The sequence below is a fragment of the Euprymna scolopes genome, chromosome 3 (assembly GCF_053919585.1).
Source record: "Euprymna scolopes isolate OS-2025 chromosome 3, ASM5391958v1, whole genome shotgun sequence".
NCBI lineage: Eukaryota > Metazoa > Mollusca > Cephalopoda > Sepiida > Sepiolidae > Euprymna > Euprymna scolopes.
The window spans coordinates 25,764,139-25,789,748 of record NC_136484.1 but is presented as its reverse complement, the minus strand read 5'-3'; the positions used below and the strand labels follow the sequence as shown (position 1 = coordinate 25,789,748).

Genomic DNA, 25,610 nt, shown 5'->3' with positions numbered 1-25,610 from the left:
AGACATAAAAAAAAAAAACATAAGAATAAGATAAACAAAAAACAAAAATCAACCAGTCTTTAACATTTGGTTTTCATGGAACCAAGCCCAATAATATGGAAAGTTTCAGAAAGATTCATTGTTTCTTCTTTTTTTCTTTTGTGGTGGGTTTCTTTTGTTTTAATTTTTAAGAATTTTTACTCTCATCATGGATGAATACATTGGGGGATAAGGGCATAAAAGAAATTGAAAATTTCATAAAATATATATAATATATATATGTGTGTGTATATATATATATTTAGATTATTAATATGCATTCATCATTGGACTTGCTGGTAATTAGACATCAGAAAGCAGACCATTTTAAGAGAATCATCGCTTGGAAGATTGCCTGATTATTCCAGCTTTCATGTTTTCTTTTTTGAAAATTTTGTTTTCCTCTTTTACTCATTTTAATGTTTTTTCCCTCCATTTATTGTGTGTCTGTAGAGACAACAGTTTTTTTTTTGTCCATTCATCTTGTTCCTGCCAGCAGACTGCAGTAATGTGGCTCCACTTGCAAGAAGAGACTGGTAACTTGATATCAAGTGCGGCTTCAGCAAGGGCAACCCAACAACAGATGTTGGTAAGGAGATGGCCAGTGTTCCGATTAGATGTACACCATCTTCGTCACACTTGATTGTAACAGATGCTGACCATGACAACACGGCAGGCCCAGCACCAAGGAGCAAGGAAGCTCACAGGCCTTCGGGTTTGGATTTCGTAGTGTCATAAACACGGATCAACTCCGCCTGAAAATAAAAATTAAAAAATTAAAAATAATTCTGAGAATAGATGACACCATGAAATTAATTGTTGTCTAAAATTGAAGAAATTTAGGATGTTTCAATAATCTCACAAAATAAATAAAATAAAAGAGACGTCTTTAGGTCTATACCGGTTGACTTTCAATGCATGTGGCATTTGAGACATACATATAATAAAACTAAGTTTTGGTTTTACATCACAAAGTCGATTTTTAATATTACAAAAAAAAAAAAAAAAAAAAAAAAAAAAAAAAAAATGGAGGTATATTTTTTTATTTTTAAATGTAGAGTGTGGGTTTGTTTTCTTATTTAGAGAACTTTTTAATAAACAAATGCAGAGATCGCATCTGTATCGTTCTAAAATCTTGTTTTAAAACAGTTCATTCTGTATAATTATTCAATTTATATTTAGATTAATACACAGTGATTAATGAGGCATCACTTATCAAGGCCTAAAGTTATTTGAGGATGAGGATTAATGAGATAGATTGACAGCTGAATGATGATGAATATTTTGAAAGGGTTGGAGAGTTAAAGTTTGTTTTGATATTTTTTGTACTATTGGAGATTTTGAACCAAACTTACTAAGTTAGGCTTTATTTAGGATTAGAGTAAAAAAAACAAAAAACAAACAGTTTTTAACATTGTTATTAGGGTTGGGGACTAGGGTTATGGTTAAGGTGAAAATAAAAGTTTTTTTTTTTTTTTTTACTGAATCGTTTAAACTAAAAGGCTTAAATTCAATCATTGTCTTTACTTAATGAATTTTATTCATTCAATTCACAATTGCAAATTGTTGTCTGCTGCAATCTGATTGGCTAAGCACATCAGCATCTTCCTACTGTTTACATAAATTGCCAGAAGATGTCAACAAAAAGGCTATTTAAACAGTACCATAAATCTGACAGATTTAATTTGTATACAGTTGAATTAAGGTTTTCAATTTATTTTTATTTAAACAGTACCATAAATCTGACAGATCTAATTTGTATTCAGTTGAATTAAGGTTTTTTTTTATGGTCGATTACACAAAATATTTGAAATTATCCCTACAAATGCAACTGACAGCAGTATGCATAGTTTCTTTATGTCTCATTCCCTTACACATACAGTCACATTCCCAACCTGCTTCCTACATCATAAAGATTAGCAAGCCTCACTTCTTGATCTATATATAACTACTGTACCTGAGGATTGTGTGATAAATACTCATAGTCCACTTGAGAACGCTGATCACCTTATGATATTGATAGACATTACTTAATTCTCAACCCCAAGCTTAGGAGCCACTACTCAAAAAGACTGATAGGGAAGCCATCAAAGATCACATCAGAGATGCCCTATGAATTAATATCTTTTGCTTCTCACTGAACAGTGTGTAAAGGAGACAACTGAATGATACAAAACAGATATTGAAGCACATGTTCGCGTACATGTTACGCTCTCCCCAATAGTTCACTTCTGCTCTAATATAGGATGTCCAAAAAGTTACTGCTTATTTTTGATGATATCTTTCTGTAATTTGAACACAATCTGACTAAGACATTAGAAAAAAAAAAAAAAAAAAATGCAAAATTCAACCAATGTCTTTTAAATGTTGCCCATTCTCAGCTTTGCATATTTGTGCTCTTTCCAAAACATTATTCAGGACAGATTGCAAAATCTCTGGATTGCTATTGAACTCCCTTATTTCGTTCCTGATGTTTTCCTTCAATTCTTGCAGGGTTTGGGGTTTGTTAACATAAACTCTTTCTTGAGGATATCCTCACAAGAAAAAGTCGGGGCTAGTCAAGTCTGGGGAACGTGGTAGCCATTTGACATTGCCAATTGAAAATCCAAGGGCAAAGCTGAAAAAAAAAAAAAGACATTATTTTTCATAAATAATGATTGTTTGAATTTTGCATTTTTTTTTTTTTAATTTCCCAATGTCTTAGATTATGTTAAAATTACAGAAAGATATCAAAAATAAATCTAAGTTTAAAACCCTTCCATGACTTTTTGGACACCCTGTAGCTTCTTGCCTGGAGCTGCCAGACGTAAAAATTCCCTCCCTATTTCCTGCTCTCGTCACTGTATCATGATGTAGAATTTTAAATTTTATATGAACAGACATCTTGCTACTCACCTTCCTACACATAATCTCTGTAGATATGGTCCCAAATAGTAGTCCCTTACATCCAAGTGGCGATATGCATTGTTCGGGAGTGAATACAGAGTTAAAGGAAAAAATTCTACTTGTAGATGCACTATCTAGCATTTTATATAAATATATATCATTAACTAGTTGTATTTACCTGGTATTACCCAGGATACAATGAAGTCATTTATTTGTTCACACATGTTTTTAAATTTAAGGTAGACAACTCCTATTATATTCTTGAATTTAAAATCAGCTATCCTCCCTTTGCTGATTTTTTATTTTTATTAAAAAATGTTTCATATTAACAATTGTCTGAAACGCACCAAGTCATTTAAAAATAGATTGTAGTGAAGAATGTTATTAGCTAGTCAAAAGCAAGATTTGATTTGTTAGCTTAAATGTTATTTGGGTCTAACTGACAAGATAGCTCTATATGTTAGATATTGATAGAAGACCATGGTCTAGTGGTTAATAACACAGTTTGAATCCAGTTGATACACAAAAGTCACTTTCACTTAGGATGTTAGCAACCTCCATGTGGTCCCTCCTGTAAGTACCTAATGTGTTTCTAGAAAGAATTCTGAAAAAATATCGGGGAAACCAATGCCAACAATAGAATCTTCAGATTCATATGATATAATGATGATGATAGATATTTCTTAAAATTTATTAAATTTTGCTTGCAATATTTGTCATTTACTAATCAAATAAAAGGCAAAATGTGTGTGTGTGTGTGTGTGTGTGTTTGTATGTCTCGCAAAAACTTCCGACAGAGGCGACAGAACCTGACAAAACTGGTATTGTTTTAGACCTCGATCCTTCGGACGACAAATATCGAAAAATTGGTCCAAAATATTAATACCTTCACCCTGAACTCGGTCGTTTTGTACAAGGAGGAGGTCGATTTTTGCAACACCATTTTTGCAAGTCATCGTCTTCTTTTCGATTGACTACACCTAATTTCAATGCTCTCCACTCCTGATCGGACCATGGAGACACCGACTAAGACGTCACAATTTTTTAAAACCTTTTTACTCCTTCACATTACGGGTTCCAGCCTGTCTGCCTACTACCACTTTTTTTTTTTTTTTTTAAACATCTCTGCCTACCGTTGTTTTGACCCCCCCACTCCCACTACTACCACTTCTTTATTTTATTTTTTTTTTTTTTGGGGGGGGGGGTTCCTTACACCTGGGCACTCCCGCTACTGTTATTTTGCTACACCACGTAAACACCCAGGCAACGCCAGGCACCCCTGCTAGTTTACTGATTAAATATTTTCGACTAATATAAAGTAACCAGAACAAACAAAAACAAAGTTTGAAGTTGTAATGGTGAACATTCATAAATATCAAATTTATTACCTGTGCGATCACACCGTGTTCTTCTTGAGAAAAGGCATACCCATCTACGAAGACAAATTAAGAACAATGTTTAACTAAACAAAATTTTGTAAAAGACAAAAAAAAAAAAAAAAAAAAAAAATGTGAAAACAAGCATTCACTTCATCAGTCTTAACTAAAAAAAGTTTTCTTTTAAATACGGTATATTCCGATTTTAATATATCTTTCTTTTGGCTGACACAAAACAAAAACAAATATCAAGCTTACCTGATCTGAGGCTGGAAATATTCAGAGAGAAAGAAGAAAAGAGTAGTAGAGAGAGAAAAAAAAGTAAGAACATTATAAATAGAAAAACCAGCTGAAATGGCATTTTAAAATAAGTCACATTTCATGAATTACAAAAATCCCGTGATCCTTTGCAAAAGGATATCGCCGTGATCCTTTGCAAAGGATATTGTTATACTTTTCACTAATATCATTTTCAATATTTATACAGTTTGATAACGTGAGAATATCCTATGTTTACAATAATTGCTGGTGTTTACAATGGGCAGTAGAAGTTAAATATATTACTGTTTATTATTATTAGAGAAATATTAAACTAGAATAATACACAAACCATCTGAATTTCACAATAAATCCTTAATATTCACAAATAATTTCGTCATTTTAAGATGACTGTTCTTTTAAAATGTCAGCTTAATAAAAAAAAAAAAAAAAAAAAAAAAAAAAGAAATAAAAACACTTCCATGTGTGGATTTTAAATATAGCTTGACAAAGTATTTTTCCCTTGAATTTCTGTGATACACAAATATAATAAGCATTAAATTCAGATTATTATCGTTATTTTTCTGATTTTTTTTTCTTTAGTTATAAAATCATAATAGTTTGACAATAGTTTTCTCCGGCTTTATTTAAAACCGTTTATAGCCTGTAACTTATTGGAATTTCAAACTTCAGTTTATCTTATTTTCTTCATATAGGATTACTAGTTCTGCTAAGAGAGGTCTTGTATTTGTTAGAAATTCTGCACTGAACTCTTTAAATTGCTTAAATGGTGTTTGTATTCATGCTAAGCACAGAAGATCACTGGAAACTTAAACATTTAAAGAAATATGAAAAAATAATTTAATAATAAGGTCAAAATGATTTAAAAAATTATCAATAATAATTATATGTAATAAAATGTTTACCTTAAGATAAAAGGAAACATTTTATTGCATATAAAATATAGCAATTAAATATGAATTCAGTAGTTATTCTAGAAAAATCCAATCAAAAAGATTAGAAAGAAAAAAACAGTCTTTAATTTCAAAATAATTTATTCTAATTGACCTATTGTACAAAATTGCAGACGATCTATTGGACTGAAATGATCTCTGAAATAGTCTTGCATAGATATAATATACTCTATTAAAAACTTCAAATTGAATCAAATTTAAAGTTTCTGCTTTGAACTGGTCTATTAAAACAATAAAAATAAATATAAAATGAACTACGAAGAGTAGAGTAAGACGAATCTACCGTATATTAATTAAATAAAGGGTTCAATTTGACATTTAAAAAAAAAAAATAACCAAGTGCAACAGATCTTGAAGAAGGCCGAAGCACACAATAGACAAACATTGTTATAATTACAATCAAAAGAGAGAACTAAACTAATTGTAAATAATATAAATTCATCTATTCTGAAATAGATTTTAAAAGAAAAGAAAATCTGAGAAAATGGGTTATTAGGTAAGAGGGGATCATGTTAAAATAGTTTTTAAAAATGATATTAGAAAAGAAATACTTTGATACATGAAAAGTATTTTTTTTTCTTTATCACTAATAAGGTCAAAAAGATAAAAAAATTAAAATATTCAAGATAAAAATAAACATTTTATTGTATATAAAAACATAGAAATTAAATATGAATTCAGTAGTTATTCTAGAAAAGTTTAATCGAAAAGATTAGAAAGAAAATACTGTCTTTAATTTCAAAATAATTTATTCTAATTGACCTATTGTACAAAATTTCATCTTTTTTAATGGCAACAAATTGAACATTTAAAAACATGCAGAAGAGCCTAAAGAAAAAAAATGGCTGCCATTGTGTTGCAAAAACCACATTCAATCGAATAATTTATGTATTAATATTAGCAAATGAGCAATTAGAAACTTTAGAGTAAGGTTAGAATAGCAATTATTCAAAAAGTAATCCTGAAAAGCTGATTAATTCATAATCGCAATCGTGCAATGGTGTTATCTGTATAAACGTGCTCATATTGAACATAGTTTTTACCTTTGCTGTAGGGAGAGGTGCCTGCATGTCCTTGTAAGATTGTTATGCTTGACTAAAGGTTAATAAATTCAAGTTGAGCACATGAAGCAGTTTTGGGTTAAATAATCCAATAAAAAAAATGTGTAAATTCACAAACACACCAAGCTTCCTAAAGCAAACAAAGTTTAGCTTTTTATGGGGCTGGATGAAACAAAAATGGTTAACCTGTTAACAAAATCAGGTTCATATTAATAAGAAAATATTCAGAGTTAGTAAATTGAAGCAATACCATCACCAAAGGGAAACGTATGCAAATTTCGTTTTAGTTTTTTGATGTTTGCAAAAGCATTTTTTTTTTTAATTTTTAGTAAGGTTATTAGAAATGCATTTTTTTCTTCCAAATAAGCTGGCAGTTGTGTCGACATCTGGAGCAGATATTTTGGGAATTGGGAACTATATATAAATCAGGGAAGGTGGGAAACGATAAAAGGTAACATGGTTCATTTAATCTCACCTTTAGGATAGTATCGGATGTTGATACCTAAATTCAAAATAGTTTTTTTTGTTCGGGTAAGATATAGTAATATTATATATATATATGTATATATATACATACATACAAAGGGATTCATGCATATAACATTAAAAAAAACAAATTTTGTCTGAAATTGATAAGAACCATAAAAACAAAAAAACAAACAAACAAAAAACAGAAACATCAAATAAAGAATTCAATATCAGAAATAAATAGTAAATTCTTGAAAAGTCTTTCTGCTGAAACTGTCCGTTTATGAAACAATATCATGGTGCTGCTTCCCAGCTGATTATAACATGTTTATTTTCAAATCTAATGTGAATAAGTTCCTGTTGACATGTCCCCTTAACTATTCTAGCTCTACCCAAGTTCCACCAATACTGATCATGTTGTCTCACCATCAACCTAACACTTATTAACCCTTATCCTAGAGTGGCTCCCGGGCCTTGATAACCAGAGACCCCCACTACAAGTAAAAACGAAAAAAATAAAAATAAGTAGAGAACTCAATATAAATAATTCATTTGTGATTAAATATTTTTAAAGTGTCAAATATAAAAAACATGTTGAAAATATTTTTAACATACAAAATGAATATATATTACTTCATGTATCTACATAATATTTTTATGGCAATAAAGTTATATATATATAAAGCAATAAATAAAGAGGGGGGGGCTTATAAATATTTTTTTATTTCAAGTAACACTACACATTAGTTTTCATTCATTGAGACCTGCAGTTTTGCGGAAACACTAGAAACTTAACCTACAGGGCTAAAAGGCACCAAGTGTGACTGTTCCTCAATCAATGAAGAATAGTCATACTCGGTACCTTTAGTCCTATGGGCTGAGTTTCCATTGTTTCTGTGAAACCGCAAGTATCTATGAGCAATCAAACTAATGTATAGTGTTATTTGAAATGTGTAATTGAGCACTCTGGTCATTTCTCTTCTATATATAAAAAAAAACATTATGCACACAGTATTTTTTGGCTTAAATCAACAAGTCAAGATTACAGTCTATGCAACCCTCTCAGAGCCATTACCCTATTCAACTAATAAATAATACAATGACTATTCCATCGAATACCTATTAATACGGGTTAATTTTGGAAAAAAAAAAAAAAATGGTTTTAGTCTTCATGGATGACAGGGGAAGTAGATCTGAGCATAAGAGTAAAAACTCCTCCATCATCCCCTACTTATGAATAATCAGAAATAAAATATTGATTAATGTGAATAAAAATCTTGCTACCCAACTCCCCATTCACATTGGTCCTATAAATCTAGCTGCTATCACAGTAGCCTCTTATGTTTCACTGGTAATGTACCTTGTTTGGATGCATAGACTATAATTTCAACTTATCGAGTGCAAGCTATATATAAAAAAGATATATGCACCAGCTCTACTAATAACTTCTTAAGTATTGAGCACTATCGGAAAAGATATATACTAATTTATTACTCAGGAAAATAATGTTACAAAAATTGCAAAAATAGAAATCATTTTAACATTTTGAAATTGTTATTAAGCAAATATGCTATTTTTTTTATAAACCATATTTTTTTATACATAAATGTTTTATAAAATACCAAACAAAAGCAATAATGCTCTATAAATTGTGTATGTATAAACCAGTTTTTCTCTAGATTTATAATTCTAGCTTTTCGTTTCAAAATGGCATGGCCTTAAGTTCTTTCTTTTCCTTTGTCTTTCTTACTGATCTGATGAGTTTATGAAGTTTCTTTATTCAACTTCGAACTCTCATCTCTCACTTAGCATTTAAGAATTCTTTTAGACATGAGAACAAATTCAGATTTTAAGCTAAATATCAGTTTTATTATAAAGCAATTCTTTCTAACCCTTAAGAGATAAACAATAATTCTTACTAAAATTGAACTTCAAGCTTTACAGTCAATCAACCAAATAAATATGCTATAATCACATAAAATAATACCAATTAATTATGCCACTATATCATTCTAGCAACATGCCAGGGTTTCTACAGTTTGTTTTATCTCTTGTATTATTTAGAATTATTTTTACAAAATCATACAATTTTTTGTTGTTGCCTTTTTCATGGAAACAATGCAAATTGGGCATTCGCAAATACGAAATAACTTGAATTCAGATCTGTTCGACTTGGAAATAATTCACATTGCAATTTTGTTAGCATAAAAAAAAGACATGTAAAGATGAATTTGGTTTCAGATGAAGCTCTTATGTTTTTTTTTGTTTTGTTTTTTTAAATATTTACAAATTTACCCTTTTTTTTGTTAATGTTTACAAATTTATCTCTTTTTTTTTTTAAAGAAATAAAAGTGTCTTTCAATAAGTCTTTAATTAGCAGCACACGTGAACAAATGTTTTTTTTTTAATTGCTTTCTTCATCAAGACGATTGATACAGAATGAAACTATAATGGACATGGTATTGTCTCAAATAATAGTGAATAGGAATTAAGATAGTTCAAGATCTTTTTCAAATGTAAAAAGGATTTGTCAAATGTATAAAGTTACTTAGGTACAACCAACAAAGTTTGATCTCAGATTCACCTATTGCTTAATACGAGGGTAGATAAATGATTAGTTCATTCAATCACGTGACGGAGAAAGATTTGAAGTTACAACAGCTGCAGTTTCAAAGCTAACACGCAAACATGACTAATGCAAGTCCTGTCAGGTGACGATCCAGCCAGAAGCAATTCATAACTTAGGAAAACAAACACATAGTTCAATTGATAAAATAGTGAGTTTTATTTCTTTAATGATTTATAGTTACTTAACCAAGAGAAAGTATTCAAACCCTGGCAAAATTCAAAGCCCCCATTAATGGCAAACAAACAATAATAAGAGAACATGAAACTATCTTGAGCAAAAATATATCAAAATCTGTTTTATTTACTGCATTCACATAGTCATTGCTCGCAAAAAAAAAAAAAATATATATATATATATATATATAATGGCTTATAAATGCTAATTATCAAACTTGAAGGGTTAAAATAAAAATATACCTACTTTTCGTTTAATGGTTAACAGAACATACATTTATAGAAAATCTGACTATTTTCATGGTTTGATAGTAAATTGCATTTTAAAATTCTAAATCAAAAAAAAAGTTCTGTCTGTTTTTTGATTAACCATTGAATGAGGTTGAAATACATACAAAATGTGTGTAGCAATTGTTTTTTAAATTCAGACAGCCGGAAGTAGGAACACGCCCACCATATCCAGTCACCAATCATAAACCAAACAGCTGTGATAAGGATAGAAGTGTCTACAGATCTTGTACGGGACTGTTTGTTTTATGATTTCAAAGTGGACTTAGCAGCAGCTGCATCAAATTGCTGCATATGTCAAGCGTTTGGACACAGTGCTGTGGATGAATGTACTGCAAGACAAAAAATTCAAGTCAGGAGATTTGTCCCCTCGTGATAAGGCTCGGAGTGGACGACCAGATAGTTACTTAACCAAGAGAAAGTATTCAAACCCTGGCAAAATTCAAAGGCCCCATTAATAGCAAACAGACAATAATAAGAGAACATGAAACTATCTTGAGCAAAAATATATAAAAATCTGTTTTATTTACTGCATTCACATAGAGTCCTGAACCTGGTCATTGAAGAGGAAAATAGTCTAGTGTGTGGTGAACTTGTAAAATGGTTCAACATTTCCAATGAAATGGACTTCACCTGCATTACTTAAGTAAAATGTACAAACTGAGCAAATGGATTCTGCAAATGCTGTTGTTTACAAGGGACAATGGGTGGTAGCCTGTGTATTGCTGTTTTCTCACCACCATACTGCATCCTTATTAAAGGGAGTGCTTACCAGTGATGAAAAGTGGGTTCTATACAAAATTTTGAAGCATTCCAGACATTAATTGTCTCCATCAGAATGCTGTCCCTCACATCGCAAGACCATGCAAGATTATTCCTTGTGTCTGGTAGACAATTTATCAAGTGGTTCATTATGAACTGCTACCAACAAGCCAAACATTACTGGAGACCAATACTCACAGCAATTGAAATGTGGGTGCTTGTTAAGATAGAGTTGATAAATTGATTTTTTAAATATGTTGTTTTAAGCAAAAACAACATTACGCTCTTAATTGTTACATCCAAAAATTACGAAAATTCATTGAGTAGAACAACTTCTATTGTGTTTTTAGTAAAAAAAAAAAAAAGTCCATATCTATAGACAACAAATATTGCAGCCATGAACAAGTAATCTAAAATATTTATTGTCCCTTGTGTGTAGACTATTACTGTCTACTTATAACATCTAACAAAAATGCAATTTTACCCAATTTTCCATAAAAATTATTTTATAAATAACTTTATTCAATGAATTTTCGTAATTTTTGGATATATTACTATTTTCGGCATGACTATTAAGTATGTAATATTGTTTTTGCTTAAAATGACATATTTAAGAAATTGATCTGTCGACTATCTTAACAGACATCAAAATGTGTACAACAGGAATTACGTGAGAAGGTGCCAGCACTGGTGAATTGCAAAGATGTGCTTTTCCTCCATGACAATGCCAGGTCGCAACTTGACTGGGAAGCTTTGTGGCATCCACCTTATTTACCTGACCTTGCTCCATCTGATTGTCACCTGTTCCACTCCCTGGATAATCATCCTTGTGGGAAAACTTTCATCAATGAAGCAGACTTACGCCAAGCCCTCATAGACTTCTTTGTGCGCTCCCCCTTCCCGTTGTATCACAGGAGGATAGGATAGTTAGAGACATGTTAGCAGAAGCTGTTGGATGCTGATAGCGATTACGTTAAAGACGAATTATAAATACTTTGAAACATTTTCTTTTTTCCTTAAAAAAACGACAAAACTTTTTTAGTTACAATTATAATGAAAAAATAATAAAAACAAAACACACGGACGTCATTTTAATATTTTAACAATTCATATCTTTAGTCTGCATGAAAGTTTTACATTTTCTCATAATTGTATCGATACGAAATTATATCTATCTACAACTAAAACTCTGTGGATCTTGTTTGTTTATATATCCTTTTTCTTTGTCTCTGTGCACACTTGCTGATGTCACAAAGGGATGGATGCCATCCATTAAAACAGAAATATGAGCAGGAAGAACCGTACAAAATGACGTTATCAATCAAATCCAAAGAGATGGGAAAGGAAGTAAAATTTTATGTAGCTGACCAATGCTTTTTCGAATCACAGGTCACATGTCATCTGCTGGATGGGGTGGGTGGGGTTATCTCGTATTTATATAGAAATTAAAGCAAAGCTAAAAGCTTCAGCAGAAAGAGCTTTTATCTTCAGTGATACTTACAAGAAAATAAAGATGCTCTCCCCAACTTAAAAACATTAATATTTTGAATTTTCATACGTACAAAGAGGTTGTCTGTAAATGTTAATTAACTTCACTAATTTAAAAGTTGAAAATAACAGAACTGGAATTGCATAAAAAAAATTTAAAAAATTTCAGTATCGTCTGTTTATTTCTAATGATCGATTGTTTTTACAGATATATACACTTTAGATTATATAGTATCGGGAAAAAACGATTTTATGAAATATTCACATTGCTTTTAGTAAATATTCAATTCTAACACACTAGCAGGATCTGTGGAAATTCGACGGTAACATCTTTCATATATAATATATTGCTACTGGGTATTCTGTGGACGTTCAGTGTGAATGGAGACCCTGCAATATTATCGTAGCCCTTTTGTTAAAACTGTAAAAGTATTTATCTAAGTTAATGTAGTGTCAGAATATATCTGATTATTACACTTTCTCTCTAATATCCTTACAGGAGTCTGTGACATAATTCCATTGTATGGACGCCTGGTGTGGACGGAAACAGATACATACTACTCTTATATCCTATTCAGACGACAAAGAAGATATACTTTAGTTTTACGTACGGTTCAAAAGCAACATCATTTTAAAAAAATTTTATTTTATTTTTCTTTTTTCATTACGTTTTTGGTGATTGAAAGATCCCATTTATAAAAAAGGAGTATAGAAGGTGATAACATACTACGAACTTTCAATTAGTGCATCTATGTACTAATTGAATGTTCATAGTAGGTTATCACGTATCCTTCTCTTTAGTAAATAGGACTTCCAGATTGAATAATTTATAATCTGGAAACCGTGACGCACGTACGTACATATGTATATATGTTAAAAGTACCATGGTATTAATATATAGATTATTATTTATTCTTGCTAATCTATTTAGCAAATAGTCACAATGAAAATGGTTCTATCTATAGTCGTGGACTGTAAGAATCTGACATCTGAAATTAAGTATTGTTATTGAAAATATTTACAGGTTGCAGACTGTTCTCCTTCATTTTTCACCATCTTTTTTGGTCATTATACGATTTGCTCAGGTGCTGAGTTCAGTTTGAAAGTTACTGACTTTATAATGGCAGGGAGGATGGGTTAAAATCAGTGGCCCAGGTCATCCAAATTGGGAGAGGAGCAGTTGTGCAATCATATTCAAACTATCCTCCCTTCTCATAATATTTCTCAGTACTAGGACTTATACTCGAGTCCTTGAAGAATACAATCAATAAGTTGATCCTTGAGATCACCAGACCTCTGTGACTGACAAAAGGTACCCCAAAAAGGTCAGTATCCATATTATCTTACTTAAGAGAAGACACCAGGAGAAAAAAATGTAGAACTATTTATAACAAATTAAATTAAAAGATATGAAATAACTTTTTTATATTATCAACTATACTTTTTGTATCGTTTTAAAGTAACAAATACCAAACAACAAAGTAGTTTATATCTTTATTATGTAATTCTAAATATATCAGCCATGGACAACCTTTTCAAGAAGTAGATCACTCATCCTTAAATGAATCACATATACTAATTCATACAATCCTGTGGAATCACCAGAGACAGAATTAGCTCTGTATCAACAATGACTATTCTAGTTGCAGAGCCTCATACACATTAAAATAAATTTGTGTCTTTATGTAGAAGTTAAGAAATTTTTCATTTATTTCAGAAACTGTTGGATTTTTTTTTTTTTTAAATATTAGTAGATACAAAATAGACTTATTTTTAAATATTTGATTTTAATTATTTTAATTGTTTTTTTATTAAGTCATGATCATAAAACCGTTAGCAATAGACAGAGACTACTTAAGCTAATTAGGGAATGCATAAACCGTCATGATAGTCAATACAGAACTCTGAAAATGTGACAGTGATACATGTTCATTCACACAGTTGTGAGGCAGCATGTTCAGGACTGCAGAACACAGTGCGAAAAGAGATCGCTGGTATACCTGTGATTATGCAGAAGATCTAATGCGAATGTATATCATCGCAGGTTTGGTCTGTTCAGCCGCAGCACAGGGAGATATTTAAGCACATTATATATAAAAAACATTTTAATACAATAAATCTATTTATATGAAGTTGGTTATGTGTATATGTTTATATATTTCTATGTATAGAATCATTCCTAAATTAATTAACCAATAATTATGAACTAATCTGCTAAGCATAAGGCTGGGTAATGTGGACTATATTTAGTTTTAGTTTAATGAAAAGGTGGCAAAGAGGAAATGGTAGCCCATCACGAAAATTCTAATATTAGAATTTTTAATTTTTAAAAATAGGTATTAGACACCGATTAATAAGCATTCCATAAATTTCAGTTTCTTTAGAATATTTTAAAGAATTTTAGGGGCATAATAAGGACACAAGTTCAAAATATTCAAATATTTTCGATTTGGAATGAATTTGGTCCATAATCACCGATTAAGCAATATTGCCTGAATTTAAATTTCTTTAGATCCTTTAAGCTTAAATTTTATACGGTTTTGAAAAATCAAATCAAATAGATTTTGATCAAAACTGGAATAAATATTCTAGGCTTAAGGTTTAGTTGTCTTGATTTCAATCTTCATAAGGGGAGATACGAGGGGCGTGCAATAAGTAATGCCCCTGACCCACTTCCAGTTGTCTGATCTAGCTGAAATTTTGCATGTGCAATGATTTATATCTCTACGGGTTAGGTGGCAAATTACAGCTCTGACCTAATTGTGGTTTCTGTTTTACAGGTGTTTCAACTGAGTCAGGTATGAAATGGAGCCTGTTGAATGTTGAACAGTGATCCAGTTTTTGTATTTGAAAGGACGCACACAACAGGAGACTTGTGATGAAATGAAAGAAACTTATGGTGATAATGCCCATCATATGACCTTGTAAAATGCTGGCATCGTGAATTCAAACATGGCCGGAAGTCTGTGGAAACAGCTCCCAGACCTGGTCGCCCCCCCACCCTCTTCTGCCATTGATGAGGCATCTGTCTGTCAAGTTCAGGCTGCCATTTTGAAAGATCGGCGCATTACTATTCGCCAAATAGCCCAAGATGTCAAGATTAGTACAGGGTCTGTGGAAACTATCATTCATAACCATTTGCATATGCATAAGGTGTCTGCTAGATGGATTCCCAGGTTGCTCACACCATTTCAGAAGCGAGAATGCGTCAAGTGCTCGAGGATGAATTTGAAGATGTGCCAAGAAGAGGAGTCAAAGTTTTTCAAAAGACCGATTACACAGAATGAAACCTGGGTCCATCACTATGATCCAGAGACCAAAGCCCAGTCAATGCAGTGGAAGCATTTGGACTCACCACCTCCAAAGAAGGCAAGGGTGCAGCCCTCCGCTAGCAAGGTTATGCTCACAGTCTTCTGGGACCAGGACGGAGTGGTGATGACAGATTTCCTGGCAAAGGGTACCACAATTACAGGAGCCTATTATGCTTCACTTTTGAGGAAATTAAGGGAAGCTATCAAAATCAAGAGGCGGGGCAAGATCAGCAAAGGTACCCTTCTCCTGCAGGAGGACCCTCCAGTCCACAACTCGCATGTTGCCAGATCAGAAGCACGGGCGTGTGGTTATGAAATCTTCCCCATCCTCCCTACTCTCCTGACCTTGCACCCTCTGACTTTCATCTCTTCCCAGCCATGTAGTTGTTTTTTTTAAAGGAAAGCGTTTCCCAGATGATGCAGCCTTGATTTCTGAAGTCACATCGTGGTTGGAGGACCAACCTGGGGTGGTCTACAAAAACGGTCTCCAGAGCTGCATCAAACGATGGGAGAAATGCATAACTTTGGGTGGTTCCTATGTAGAGAAAGACTAATAACTGTGCCAAGTTTCGTTGCTCTACTGCTATGGGAAGTGGTTCAGGGGCATTACTTATTGCACGCCCCTCGTAAATGTGATGCAAAACATTCTTAGGATTCGTATTTTGTCTACTTAATTATAAATATAAGTTTTTAATAAATACCAATAAAAGATTATAACATTTGTATATATAGTTTCATTTTATTAAACAAATGATTTATTCTTTGCATTAAATTATTTCTTTTTAATAAAAAAATATTTAATTTCTAATAATATACTGAAACATATTTTCAAGTAAATTGAATGAAAAAAATATCTTGAAATAAGCACTACATAAAAATGTATGAGCCTCTGTAGTTTGAATAGCTAAGCATTGACACAAAAGTACCTCTTTTGCAACCAGATAAAAAACGGGAAGTAAATCGAGTAGTTTTAATCAAAGAAATGATAAACATTTTTTTTTATTATAGTTGAAAAAAAAAAAAAATTCCCTTTGTTTAATTATAAATTTACTTTTTATTTTTTAAGATTTTCACTTTTATTTAATCATAAATGTAATTATTCTGATATGTAAATTAGTGCCAAAAACCTTTCTTCAAAGAAAAGAATAATTATGAAAGTTTGGATATCCACCAATATTTTAAAATGCTGAATCTGCTACTTCCAAAGTTTGTGAAATTAATATATATATATATATATATATATATATATATATATATATATATATATCTTAATCATTGTTATATATGCCACTTGATTAAACTTTTTTTTCAAGCTATGGCACCGGTAAAAAAAAAAAAAAAAAAAAATATATATATATATATATATATATATATATATTTATAAATTATGTGTATTTATCTTTATTCATTAGTTATCTCTTAATAAAGAGAAGAGATTTGAAAAATCATTGAAAAACAAGTAAATATCATCTGAAGTTAAATGACCACAAAAAAAAAAAGACCTAGTAGGTAGCAATTTGCCCATAACTGATTTAGAATAACAAATTAACCTCAAAACCTTATGCAACTTCTGAGTTGTAGAGTTCTTGCACTGAATGTTTATAGGTAAATCATAGTATATATCTATATTAGCTACTATATATTTTGCAAAATTTAGAAAAAAAAACATTCAAAAAAAGCAAAAAATAATTAAATACTTCTTCTGTCTTCTATAACTTACTAGTTGTACTTGAGATTCCGACCAACCTGAAACTGCCATAAGATGTTCTGCCAGCATTCGCGCAATCATCTATCAGGAATATGTAAATAATCATTAAATTACTTTTCATTCAATTCCTTACATACAGTGCAGACGAGATTTGTTTGAAATTTTTAACCGTGAATTCTATGCTTATTTAAAAAAAAAAATTTTTTTAAAACTTTCATTGTTAATCTTATCTTCATAGAAGAAGTGACGATATTTCTATTTTCTTTTTTTTTGTTTTTAGAATAATTGATCATGGACAATTTTAAACGTTCAGATATGTGGAAAAGTTCTCCTTGGAGTCTCTGCCAAAAGGACAAATAAGGATCTTTCAGATTTCATCAGTGTCAGCAAGAATATGGTAGAAAAGGTCTGAAAGGAACTGAATGATTACATATTTGAGTGAGAGGTGACATCATGCCACCCACCCCACTTATTCCTGATTATTGAGCAAGGTAGTGAAACTCTGGATTGACCAGGTAGCTGCAAGTACGCCATACATGTGACAGCAACACTCAGTACTCTTCCGTACAAGCTGGAAAAGCCATACTAAGCTGTCAAAAAGCTTTGTCAACTACACGTCAGCTGACATCCCAGCTCACTAGACTGCAACTTCCTCAACATCTTTATGTGGGGTGCAGTAGAATGAGACCTCAAAAGATCCAGTTGCAACACAAAGGATGAGATAAAAGCCAAAATCAAAGCTTTTTGGGAGCCATGTTGAGAAATTGTAACTAAGGCTTATCAAAGTCAAGGCAACTGAGTTTGAGGAAAAAAATCTTAAAAAGATAAACTACAGCATCCCCCCCCCCAGGGCAGTAGTCTTGCAAACAAATATCGTCTGCACCATATCATATGTGTGTGTGTGTGTGTGTGTGTGTGAAGGATAAAAGTAGAAATAAAACATACCAACACAATATAATCAAATTACGTGGATAATTATTTTCTTTGTTAATCAAAAGAGTTTGTCAAAATAAGTTTAAAATCTGAATTACAAATTTGAAAAACAGATAAAAAGATAGAAAGAACCCCCCCTCCCCCGAATTCTCATGTCTTTCGATTAATAAAAATGAAATATTGATTATTCACATGAGTTAATTCCATTATAATGTGTTGATATATTTGACTTTTCCTTCTATCCTTTAAATTTTTTCATAATTGCTTTTCTTCATTTATATATATATATATATATATATATATATATATAAAGAATATATTTTCACAGAGTAAACTCAACAGATCAAGTCATAATGACACTGATCCAATATTGATATATAAATCTAAAGAAAAAATATTATGCTGTGTTATTGTTTATTACATTGGATGACATAACTATCACTATATATATATATATATATATATATATATATATATATATATATATATATATAACGTTAGGTATGTTCATATATTTGTATGTTCAGGATTCACTCCAAAATTAATCATAATGAATTTTAAAACAGCTGCTAAGCTTAAGGAGTTCAAGCGTGGGATATATTTAGTTTAATTAGTTATGGGTAAAAAGGGAGTAAAAGCCCTTCATGTAAATTCAAATACCCCCAGACTTTTGTGAAATTTTAACAATATGTATTACACAAATTTTCTCCAAATTTGACATTCTCTGCAATATTTTCAAGGTTCTATATTTTTAAAAATTGTTTTAACAACAGCTTATATGCATATTATTCTTAACTACAAAGCATTTGGCCATTTTGAAAATAACATTTTATTGAATAAATGCTAATTTAAAACCTAAGAGTTTCAAAATAACAATTAAAGAATAAACAATAGCATGTAAATATAATTCAACTTTTAACAAATTATGTAAACTGATTATAGGACCAATTTTAATTCTAAGGTAAACACAAAATACATCTTTAAAGATTGTCATGTTTGCCATTAGTATAAATTATATAAAATAGCAAAACAACATAAGATTATTTTTGCTGTCAATACAAGTAAAATAACTGAATACTTTCAATGGTTTATCAAATTTTAACACGGTGGACTAAGTTTACAGAGAAGCTCTCATCTGAAAGATCAATTATATTAAAAATCAATAAAAACATTAACCTTTTTACCACTGGAATTTAATATATAAACCAGCTTTTTCAAAGCACACTTGGGCCTATGAATAGAATAAAGTGACTAGAATAAAACAAAACACCTCTAAAACTCAAAGAAAATTTTTTTAAGTGTTTGAATTATAAAATACATATGTCTTTTTTCAACAAGCAATAAGAGTAAGAAACATTTCCTATACAGATGTTTTTTTGAACAGAAACTTGAAAGTACAATTTGGTGGCAAATGGTTAAAGATTTTTTTAAAATTATATCCAGTAGAATAGAAAGGACATATATTCTAATCAAAATTTAATTTTACTCAATAGAAAGCAAATTATTTGTTACCATTGACGACGATGATATTGTTGAAACGAGAATGAGAAAAGAACATTGGCAACAATTTTTTAAATTCATGAAGGTCTTACTGGTTCTTTCTGTATAAGCATCAAAGAATTGTAAAAATAAAATCAAAAATAATAATTAATAGTGTCTAAACGTATCCAAAGTCACAATTAAATAGGAAATACATTTTTATGGCAAATGAAGGCTATCCATTCATATTTAATATTCAACAAATGCTATATTCAATTATTTGCAACAATCTAACAATGCGTAACTTACCCCCCCCTTTTTCTATGAGTTGAAAAACTAATCCTGTATGGGTACAAAAAATGAAAAGTTGTTTCATATAAAACTAACCGCAACTCTGAAATAAAAACTTAATTTGCCAAAATACTTAGCAAACATGATTATTGACTTCTTGTAGAAAAAATGACAATTACTCAGTATATTCTGATAAAGAAAGATGTGTATGGGTGAGGGATATCACTTAGCACAAAATTGTAAAACAAACCGATTAATTTTGAGAAAATGAAATCGAATCGTTTGATGCTGATAATTATTGATTTAAATTATTAGAACTAGTGTGGAGACATTACAGAATAAACTTTGTAATTAAAAAACAAATAAATCTTTTTAAAAATATCAAGAAAAGATTATTATTATTATAATTATTATTATATATAATGACTATATTATTAAATAAAATTTAGATTTTTTTTTTTAACTCCTCCAAATTATTATACTGTTCTTTGAAAATATTGAGAAATTGTTACACATTAGGGAACATTGAGCATGTTTATACTAAATGCATGAACAAAGTGGAAAAAAAAAAATACTTAATTCAGAATATCATAAATAGATTGGCTTAAGCATTAAAAACAAAAGCAAATAAACAATGGTATTTCGAAAAATATTTAATGTAATTAGTATTTTTAATAGCAGTATTAAATTAAATGTTGTAATTAACTTGGAAACCTAATCTTACCTGTATTCAATCACCAAGGTTATAAGATAGAAAATCTATCTTATAACAAAGAAAGAATATTTCCTCCTCATTTAAAAAGATGGACAAGAAAGAACATTGTTTTAATTTTCATTACGGGTTCCTGTGTTTTATTCGTCACAGGAAGATTGCTAAGAAGCAAGACAAAAAACAAAAACAAAAAAAAAAAAACAACAAAAAAACAAGAGATTAGTAGAAGAATATACCCATAGTCCAACTTTATTTTAGACAGGATTGGATAGTTTAATAACTTTTAAGAAATAGGTTCAGTTAGCAAAGAATTGGAAGCCATAGCTGTTTTTTGCTTGAAATTTATAATTTAAGCAAATTTATTTCTGTAAAATAAATATCAATCATAGCAGTAGCATTGCGTGTGTCAATTTATTTCAGTTGGTTACTTGAGAGATTTATTGAGACTTCAAAGAGAGAATACAGTTTTAGTTTGAAGAAGAAATGGTGTCGTCCACAACCTGTCTCAAACTGGATGTTATTCTGTATGAAAGACAAGATGGAAAGCAGAGGGAAGGAAAATGTATTGGGAAATGGGCGTTCATTTTCTCCAGTGAAAGGATTTAGGATTTGCTTTTTAAAAAAAAAAAAAAAAAAAATTAAATAGCCACAAAAAAAATCTAAGAGTAAAATATAGTTCAAAGAATTGAATTTAGTTGGATAATATGAATAGAATTTGACAACATTAATGTGATTAACATGAGAAACCAGAGAGAAACCAGAGTCAATTAAAAGATAGGTAAATTCAAATTAAACAAAGTCAAACTAGTTAATTGACTTTTTATAGTCTTCATCTGATTTAAATGGTATGTAGTGTATTTTAATGAAATATTTTCTGTATTATTTCTGTTTTATGTAAAATAGTATCATTTTGAAAAAAAAAAAAAATGTATGTTTTACGCTAATTATTCAGTGAATGACCCATTAAATGTTTAATGGTTTAATAATATTTTAAAATGATGTCAGTTAAAATTCACTGTTAATGGAAATCAACTGAATATATGTTTTGGAATTTTTTAGATGAGGATTATTTGCATTATTTGGATTCTTTGGACTACTGTTCTCATTTTGAGTGTTATTTTCATGACATCTCAGTCAATGTAACCTCCAACCTTCTACAGGTGTATCTTGTCGAACTCGAGAATGTAACATGCTCTTGTTGTGTCAGCCATGACTGGGTAGAAGTCCTAAGTAATTGGCAATTGTATGTTTAGTGCCACCCATACTGAGAATTAAACCTCCAACTTTCAGAAGAGTGTAATTTACAACTGAATTTACCAAATAATTTTCTATCAAGCCACAGGTCTTTACAGATTTCCAAGTTTGACAAAATATACCTGAAAAGAATTAGAAGTTACACTGAATAAAATCTTGTGAAAATAACACTCAACATGAGAACAGTAGTCTGAAGAATCCACCTGAATACAGTTGAAAATATTGCAGCATAAGATTATCTTTGAAAAATATTCAGAAAAATCTATAGTTAAATCCAAAATCTGTTTTAAAAAAATAAAACAAAAAAGAAATACAAATCTATACCAAATTCCAGGGGGGGGGGGGAGTAGATATTGACATTCAAAATAATTTAACAGAAAACAAAATCACAAAATGACTGAAAAATGAGGATTATAACATTGAAGAACCAAAGAGAAATTATAAAATTCAAATATGACGGTAGACAGTAGTAAACCTGGATTCAAATTAACAAGCAAAGATACAAGTTATTTTAATTGAAAACATCATTGGTTGATTAAACTGAAAACAATTCTAGAACCAATTTTTTTATTTAATAATGAACTCAACCAAGATCTAAAAGGTAAACACATCAAAAGTTAATAATTTTTAAAACAGAACCCAAGATTTTTTTTTGTAAGAATTCTGTTTTGTTCTTAATTAAACTCAGTTTTTAATTAATTTGAATTCAAGAAATGAATTCTAAAATCATTAAGACTGGAACTATTTTTTAGAAATGATTTAATTCCAAATCAAACATTATGATTTGAATATAAGAAAAGTGGATAAATAGTTATGTAGAGTCAAAATTTTCTTTCAAGTTTAAAATTTTTCTCAGTGAAATCGATACACACTATCCAAGTGAAATGATTGCATCAATTCAAATAATTATGCCGATAAAAAACAATGACTTTTGGGTTCTTGCCCAAAATTTCCCCATATTAAAAAACAAAAATAAAGAAAAATCTGTATGTCTACATACTCATAACAAAATGAAAACTCACAAATTGATTAAGTAGCTTTATTTTGATTAAAAAAATTAATTTTTAAGCAATTAATGAGATTATTACAATATATATTCTTGCAAGTTTGAAGTATTGAATTATCTCCCTTGTTTTTTTTTATTATTAAAATGTTTTCAAAATGATGGACAAGATAACCGTTTTGCAGTTACTTATAAAATTTGATTTTCTTATTTAAAAATAAAACTGCTTGATCAATTTACGTGATTTTTGGAATATGATATTTTCATTTTGTCACGAGTATGTATATCATACAGATTTATTTATTATTTTTATGTTTCTAATATAAGGGGAATTCTGGTCAAGAATCAACTTCTACTATACATATATGTTAAATAATCATCAAAAACACCAACGAGTGAACATCACATAACATCAAAATGTCTCAATATTAATTCATAACATTTACAGCAGCCAAAAGACAAAGATCTAAAAAAACAAAAAAACAAACAAACAAAAAAAAAAACAAGACTGATGAAATAAGCAATTTGCGTTCTGAAACAGTCGATTTGTGAAAAGAGAAAAAAAGGGATCAGCTTCCGTGAAAAAAATAACATTTTCATTGTAATGCCAAGAAACAAAACCAATATAAGATATAATACAAAAAATAAACAATAAATAACAAACAAAAGTAATTGAATATCGAAACAGAAAATAAACTAAACTGTAAAAGAAAAGATTTAAAAAAAAAAAAAAAAAAAAACTGACGAGTCTATAAATCACAGCAAGACAACAGAACAGGATAACTAAAGAATGAAAGACAACCATTGGGAAGGAAAGTAAAAGAAGTACTTACTATCCAGGTAAAGATTTAAAAAAAAGAAAGGAACACAGAAGGAAAACGAAAAGGGAGAACGAAGAGTATCTACTCTATTCACTATGGAAATACAAAGAGTAGAAAAAAAAAGTAAAAATAAAACTGAAAATATGGGCATGCCAACAACAGATTCTGACAGATAAGGACAACATTGTCAAAGTTATATATATATATATATATATATATATATATATATATATATATATATATATATATATATATATATATATATATATATTGCACAGCAGGAGTTGCAGGGTTGTGGAGGAAGAAATACTTACGCGGCTGATCAGATGCCGTAGGTATCCGAGTATGTGAACGTGAGAAAACATTTTTCAGCAATCGAGCCGTCTCAGTAATCCTGGCAAACAGCAGAAAGGCAGAGATAACAGTGGATATCACACCAACTGGGAGGTAACACGGCACTGGACGGACAGAGAGAGAGAGAGAAAGAGAAGGGGAGCACAAATTCACTTGGGTGCGCACCTTCTTCCAGAAGCAAAGAAAAAAAAAACATAAAAACGAGGACTTGGGAATGGTTGGAAGGAGGATGGCAGCATAAATTTCACATTGAAAAGAAATTATTATGTGAGAAAAAACAAATGTAGGATGTTGAAAAAAAAAAAAAAAATTAAAAAAAGGAAAGGTAAATATAAAATTAGTAGCAAAAATTATAATAGTTCTCCCAATGTAACCCTAGTTAAGAAATCTTAAAAATAAATCCTCTCACAATGTATTACAACCGTTTACATAGCAAAAAACTATTTTTCTTTAATAAACTAAAAAGAAAAAAAGAAAATGTCACAAATAGATGCTATAGGGGTAAAAGAAAAAAAGTGAGAGCAAGCGGGAATGATAAATGTTTGAATAACTTGCGAGTGAGGAGGAATACTCGTGTCACATCAACAACTAGACAACATGCAAACTTTTTTTTTTTTTTTTACTGTTACTATGATTGCTCACAATAATGGTTTAAACAAAGATGGTGCTCATAGGATACTACAAAATAAAAGGGAAATGAAATTGGATTAATGTTGTAGATACAAGCCTAAACCTAAACGTAGATTCCATGAAAAAAAAGCTTCTTTCTTAGAACTACACACCTGTGGAACTCTCTTCCATTTGCCTGCTTTTCAGCTGACCACAATGTGGTCGTCTTCAAGTCCAATGTAAACAAGTTCCTGATGAGCCGCCCCTTTAAACAATCCAATTTACCAAATTTCCACTACTAACAATTACGATACTGTCCCATTGACTACTGTACACTAATTAACTCTTATCCTCGAGTGGCGACTGGACCTTGATAAGTAGTGACTCCTTTGTAAAAAAAAAAGAAGCTAAACAAATAAATATCAGTTTAAGTCACTTTGTGTGTGGGAGTTCCTTCCTTATTAGGTTCCGAAACGGCTGAGCCCATCTTTTGTAAATTTAACACAAAAGTAATTTATATTTCTGGCAGTGTTCTTAGATATGTTTTGTATAGAAATTCATCTGATAAGTATCGAAAATAAAAAATATCTGATCTTAAAAATAGCTTTTCTCTCTTATAGATAAAAAAAAGAATAATTTTTACAGGGGAATATTTTACGTTACACTGGACAAAGGAGATAATAAAATCTTAGCAAATCATTTCTTCCTAAACAAACAAACAAAAAAATATTTATAATAATCTGGAGATTTAGCT

At 30.3% G+C, this 25,610-nt stretch overlaps 1 protein-coding gene across 30 annotated transcripts in view; it reads right to left on the bottom strand.

Moving 5' to 3' along the window:
* Window positions 1-394: 394 nt before the first annotated feature.
* The window catches only part of LOC145253848 (phospholipid-transporting ATPase IA-like), a 517,619-nt gene continuing 492,403 nt past the window's right edge, over window positions 395-25,610 (bottom strand). For 9 of the 30 annotated variants that reach the window (XM_080112972.1, XM_080112980.1, XM_080112979.1 and 6 more), the window contains 5 exons: window positions 24,208-24,287; window positions 17,413-17,481; window positions 7,049-7,075; window positions 4,293-4,336; window positions 568-773 (listed from right to left, as the gene is read on the bottom strand). In XM_080112972.1, the coding sequence (XP_079969098.1) occupies window positions 720-773; window positions 4,293-4,336; window positions 7,049-7,075; window positions 17,413-17,481; window positions 24,208-24,287 (274 nt within the window). In that variant the 3' untranslated portion in view covers window positions 568-719. Of the gene's footprint in view, window positions 774-4,292; window positions 4,337-7,048; window positions 7,076-17,412; window positions 17,482-24,207; window positions 24,352-25,610 lie in introns of those variants that run through there. The other 21 variants (XM_080112987.1, XM_080112990.1, XM_080112991.1 and 18 more) reach the window with 11 other exon arrangements.